Raw genomic sequence first — 6,008 nt, forward strand, 5'->3', positions numbered from 1 at the left:
CGCAATCCTAACAGGAGCATTCAACTCACACATACAATCCATGCTGCCGGGATAGCATTGCGAATTTTACACCAATCAAAATTCGTCCTAATGCCCCGAAATGCAAACGCATCGTTCTCAACACGAGGCTTCCGAATTAAGAGTTTCTTTTGTTCTCAAGCTGTTGGGAGTGTTTGTGCAAATCGTGGGCTTATGTTTAATTGTTTTCATGTGAACAATGCATAGGAAATCATGTAAGTGCAATAACTAAGGTTACGCAATATCTTTACTTAAGCTATTCAGGTTTATGTATGCTTGTATTTATTAAATTCTCATCATCAGGTGACATTGTCAAAGAACATGTGACAAGCTATGTCTTCATTTGAATTTACATAAAAATTTCATGCTTCTTTTGTGTTCACCTAATTAGATGATATTCTTAATCGAATTTACGAGGATAAGTAATCTCATCAAGTTCGCATAAGCTGATAATATGTTTATCAAGATATATAAGAGGAATTTGCTCGTTTTATTCATAATTAAGGCAGTGTTAGAACAGTGGTTCTCAACTGGTGATCCATTGAATTAAAATATGGACCATGAAGGTGGCCGTGTGCTGAGGGGGAGAGGATGTTTTCTTTTCTTTCTGTGTTTTTTTCAAGCTATACGTCGATTCGTTTGTGGATGATAGAGGTTTATTTGACTTGCAATTTTGTACTGTTGTGACGTCACGCCTTTGTTACTTTATGTGTTCCTCTTCGCTTTAATTTTACTTGCAGTATTTCATCATCCTATTCGATTGATTTCCTCCTCTCATTTTTTACTACTTATTCTATAATATTCTAATAATCTTATTTCTAACGTAGTTTTAGTTTCATAAATCGATATTCTGAAGGAGAAGTCTCTCAAGCCGCTATTTGATTGTTTATTTCCAGAAAATAGCGTCATCGGCAAAAAAATTGGTCGCATCGTTCGAGATATCGAAAGTGATAGCGAAATCAAAAAAACAACACACGAAAGGAAAAATACTCGTGAAACCTTGTTTGATCGAAGCTGTCGAAGAAGTTTTAGGGATGGAACTAAACAACGCGAAAAATGCTTCAAAAATTAAAAATTTACCATGTTTCACGTTACGGTGTGATGAACCGACCGACATTTTTAACTGTAATTAGTTACTCGTGCTTGTCAAAAGAACTTTCTAGACGTTTACAACAGTATTAAAGAGGAATTATTGGCTTCACGGGAATTAAGACGACGTCGAAAATTATCGACGTCATGAATATAGTAGCGGAATATTTTGAGAAACGTAACATTATTTGGAAAAACCGATTTCTGTACGGATGATCCTCCAGCTATGTTAGGACCACACTCCGGTCTAGCAACATTAACAAAGTAGAAAAATCCTTCTACAAATGCTTTGCTGATATAATGGAGATGGCCAGAAAAGTGGTTATCAAAAGCAGTGACTTCAATACACGCCTATTTAAAAAAAACTCTTCGCTGAAACAAACTCTGACTATGAGATACTTCTTTCCCATACTGAAGTTCGTTCGCTGTCGAAAGGCAATATGTTGAGGAAGGTTATACGAACTAAAAGGAAAAGTTGAGCTCTTGGCCGGGAAAAAAATTGAAGATTTACTGAAATAGTTTTCTGATCTGAGAAGTCAGGTACAGTTGGCTTATCTTGCAAATATTTTTGTACATTTAAATAAACTAAACTTGCAGTTACAAAGTTTTGGTAACAAATTTAGAAGACGTGGGGGACATTTTTGTTGAAGGTGAACTTCTTGCCTTCATTTATGAACTTCAATTATAGATAAGTAAAGTTTCGAAAACAATTATGCTACGTTTGCAACATTGAAAGCAGTAGTCGATGTTAAAAAATATGACATGATCAGCGCGAATCTACAAGAGAACATCAAAAGTCATCTGCAAATGCTCACCGAAGAATTCCGTCGTTACTTTCCGGAATATAACTGGACTGAATCGAAAGGTGCCCAAAAGCTGATCCGCAATTCTTTTGATATTACTGTTTAAAAGGTTGCAGAAGAAATCCAGGAAGAAGTCACTTAAGAATTCACTTAAGAATCCCCTTAAGAATTTTCTGCTTTGTTTGTAATTAAAAATAAGGCCAGAAATCAACTGGAAGCAAGTGATGTTATGGTACAGTTTTAAGCACTAGTATTAGCCTCAGATTTACCTAACTTGTAAAGAAGATGCAAGCTCAAATATTACATTAATGGAAGCCAAATCGAATTTTCTATTAAAATTGTTTCTTCTTTTTATATTATAATGTTACTGTAAGTTCAACTAATTCGTTAGAGACTTTGATTAAAGTTTATTTTTCACTTAACAGCATTTATTATTATCGAATCTTTTTTCATGCTACAAATAGAAAAGCCAAAGTAGTCCCTGGTTAAGAGAAGGCTAGGGACCATTGCATTAAAAGGCAAAAGAATCTGAATGGGGTCCGACATTTTCAATCAGGGAAATCAATATCAAAAAACTTAATAATAGTAGTAAGGATCATAAGCGTCGTCTGTCGTAGTGTTAATAAAGTTATATTCAGGGCAATAGCCACACGTACGTTTACAGTTACGCCACATATAATAACTGTGACGTCCCTCTACGTAACATAAATGTTTCCTCCTGCTACAATCTAGTTCTGCATCATTACATTCTGTCGGTATATCAGCTTCAGTTTCGATCAAGTCACAGAAGTTGCATGTATAGGGACAATCTATGCGCATTTCTCGCTGGTGCTCAATGCGCTCGCAAAGATTCCTCCTGTATCTACAGTAGCTCAAGTTATCTGAACAATCTACAGGCTCGAAATTTTCTCGATTGTATACTCTGAAAAATGCGGAAGTTAACTGATTTTATGGTAGGCAGAGTAAGAATTACAGTATCAGTTTGCTTGGAAGGAGGGAAAGCACTGAATTTTGTAATGGAGTTTTGGTGGATAAAGATCTACCTGTAAATAAATGAGTAAACAAGGAATAGTCGATTTACAACTAGAATAAAAATGACTACTAAAAGTTAGCAATATTCCAGTGTCTAATTTAAAGACTGCATTTCATTGTCTATTGCAGCTAGGAAAATGAATCGAAAAGGTGAAACCTGCAAAATGAACATGTCAAACGACATCTCGATTGCATCACTGCCTGATGCCAATAGGAAAACATGCAATAATCTGTTAATTCAGCACAATTTGTTGCCAAATCCGCGCAAACATTGTTGCAAAACCCGCATGTTTCTGGACACAAATGATACATGCGTTTAGCAGTTGCCTCAGAAAAGCATTCAATTTCCTGGAAAAAAAAAGCATGAAAGAATTTCTTCAATATACAGAAGCGCTGTACGTGTGTTGCTTTATCTAACTGTGCTGCACTTTGTATTGCATAAAAATTTTCGTTGAGAAGGACAGGAAAATATTCAAAACCAGTTTCGCCCATTTATCAGTTTTGACCTGTTTCAGATCCAGGTTTCTTTCTGGACGATTTGTCCTTTTTTCCTTCACAATTTTTTCGAGGAAAAAAAAAAAGGCATTTTTCCGTTGTCATTTCTGAAAGTTATTTTCTGAAAAAAAAAAAAAATTCGATTGAACCCGTGTAGCACAATTGTCCTCTTTATCATAGCATGTTTTCGTATTGTTCATTCCTTCATAGCACATATAACATGTCCGTCGGCAAGCTTTCTTCATATAATTTTCTCGAGTTTTATTAGCACTAATGCACCAACTTTTAAACGTTGAACATAATGGATCTTCATCAACGCACCAATCTAAAATTGGTAATAATTTCAAGTTGAAACATTCTTCTTTCCCCCCTTAAAACTTTTTTTATGATCTAGAATTACCGTGAAAGCAAGGAATCGATTTGCTTGTAATCATTGCTCTGTTCAGAAATACTATTAGAAAAGGAGAAATGTGCATACTAGATTTGAAACTCAGATCTGGATTTTATTAAAGGTTGTCTTGCCCAAAGAAAAAGAACTGTTAGATCTCACCTGGTCTGTGCTCGTACCTAAATTCAAATGGTACACGATCCCAATCGTTCCATGTAGATGCCAGAAGGAATAAGCCAAATGGGACAACAATAACAAACTTGATCATTTTAATTGATTATATACAAAAATGGTGAATTTGGATTGTGTGTATAAACGTGTTGTAAAAGTTTAAAATTTTTGAAATGATTTGTATGGAATTTCAATTGGAAAATTATTGGAGATGAAATTCGGGCGAATTTTGAATAAAGTATATATCAGAAGATATCGTAATGTAGCCGATCTGAAGAGAATACTGAAGTACCACTGACCTCTGCTATGCAAAATCCATTAGCGTGACCTCTAGAATTGATTATGAGCTCTGACTGAATATTCGATAGATGAATTTTTTTGTTATTTTCATTTGTATTGCATTAATTTCTTTGTTTTCATGAATTGTAAAATTTAGGAAATAGAATTCCAACTGTTCCCCACATGAAAAACAATGGAAACATAACAAAAGCAAGTCCCTTATTTTTTGGCATTTGTTCCCATCATTTGCACTTATTTGACGTTGTAATCAAACTGGGATTAAAAAGAAAGGAAAAAAAAAGTTTGGGGCAACTTTTATTATCAATACAAAAACAGATAAATTTTTTAAACGCAAAAATATTGTCCGAAAAAAGGGGGACAAATGAAAATGACAAATGAAAATAACGGATAAGCTCGCATAGACATAAACAACTAATGATTATACGTGGGAGAAAAAACCACATCTTTTGAGATTTGTTTTGGCGTATTTAAATTGTAATGATTGGAAAAGAAAAATTCTTTCTGAATAAATAAATTTAACCCTTCTTCGTCTTTTGTCTTTTTCTTTTCTTTTCTTTTTTTCTTTTGGTGAGAAATATTAATACTTCATAAATGTATAATATTGCATTTGCAACAAGAAAAGATATCAAAATTCGAATTTTCTACTATTTGAAATGCCAATTAAAATACAAAGGCATTTGTAAATGTAATGAAATTTTAAACAAATAGTTTGATCTTAATCATCTTCCTTTGGAACATACAGTTTATTACTCTTTAAGAATTGTGCCGCTTCTTTTGCTAAAAATGCACCAAGTCCGATTGATGAAGTTGTAACAGCAAGTAACTGTAATGAATTCTGTTTAACAGATAAACAAAAAAAATGGACAAATTATGGGATATTTTTCGATAAACATGAGTTAGGAAAATGTAGTAAAATAAGTTTGAAGCTCTTAACTTCTTCCTTAAAAAAAAAGACTTCGACAGTTACAATTACAATTATAGGTGCATTGTAAGCTGCAGAGATTTTTCACTTTGATGAAAAACTGATCATTTATTTAGGAAGCAAACAAACCTTAAGTATACCAAATGGTAGAGTATAAGGTATTGAGTCGACTTTTGAACATTCGAAACTAACAGGAATGGATGGTGGTGACGATCGACCGATAAATCTAGCACGTAATGTAATCAATAACGGACCTAATTTATTCATCAGATAATCTTGAAAGAGATCCTGAAAATTATAGGTGATTAGAGGTGGTTAAAGATGTTTAGGAGTGATTACAGTTGGTTACAAGTGATTACAGTGATTACAGAGTGATTACAGAGCCTTATACAGTTATGATAGCTGATTACAACTTATCACAACTATGATTAGTACAATGATAATTCATTCAATTGCGAAGTATTTGCAATAGAACTCACTGAGATAATAAGAATAAATTGATCATTTACAAATAGAAGGAGAAGGGAAAGAGATAGCAACGAGATTCAAATTCGAACGTAATGTATAGCAAAGGTTAGATTTTTTAAAGTATCGTGAAATATATTACCTCAAATAGATCCCGTAAGGATGTGAACAATCCCAATTACCGACAAACTAACAGGTTGGTAGATTAAGTGATATAGTTAAACAGCTGATATTATGAAGCCTTTTCGAGAAAGATTGGTGTGTGTGTGTGTGTGTGTGTGTGTGTGTGTGTGTGTGTGTGTGTGTGTGTGTGTGTGTGTGTGTA

General features: G+C 33.8%; 3 protein-coding genes across 3 annotated transcripts; 1 reads left to right on the forward strand and 2 right to left on the reverse strand.

The window, feature by feature from the left end:
• Positions 1-100: 100 nt before the first annotated feature.
• LOAG_02758 (hypothetical protein) lies at positions 101-2,016 on the forward strand (the record flags this gene model as incomplete). Its single annotated transcript, XM_003138295.1, has 5 exons — positions 101-142; positions 642-672; positions 915-1,020; positions 1,282-1,371; positions 1,806-2,016. 5 exons carry the CDS (start codon positions 101-103, stop codon positions 2,014-2,016), a joined length of 480 nt encoding a protein of 159 aa, XP_003138343.1.
• A 470-nt stretch (positions 2,017-2,486) lies between these two features.
• Positions 2,487-4,093, reverse strand: LOAG_02759 (ShTK domain-containing protein; the record flags this gene model as incomplete). Its single annotated transcript, XM_003138296.1, has 4 exons — positions 2,487-2,832; positions 3,100-3,290; positions 3,587-3,762; positions 3,988-4,093. 4 exons carry the CDS (start codon positions 4,091-4,093, stop codon positions 2,487-2,489), a joined length of 819 nt encoding a protein of 272 aa, XP_003138344.1.
• Positions 4,094-5,011: 918 nt separating this feature from the next.
• LOAG_02760 (hypothetical protein) lies at positions 5,012-5,485 on the reverse strand (the record flags this gene model as incomplete). The annotated part of the gene is made up of 2 exons (XM_003138297.1): positions 5,012-5,119; positions 5,348-5,485. 2 exons carry the CDS (start codon positions 5,483-5,485, stop codon positions 5,012-5,014), a joined length of 246 nt encoding a protein of 81 aa, XP_003138345.1.
• Positions 5,486-6,008: the final 523 nt, after the last annotated feature.

Source organism: Loa loa (genome assembly GCF_000183805.2).
Source record: "Loa loa unplaced genomic scaffold supercont3.41, whole genome shotgun sequence".
In the NCBI taxonomy this organism is placed as follows: domain Eukaryota; kingdom Metazoa; phylum Nematoda; class Chromadorea; order Rhabditida; family Onchocercidae; genus Loa; species Loa loa.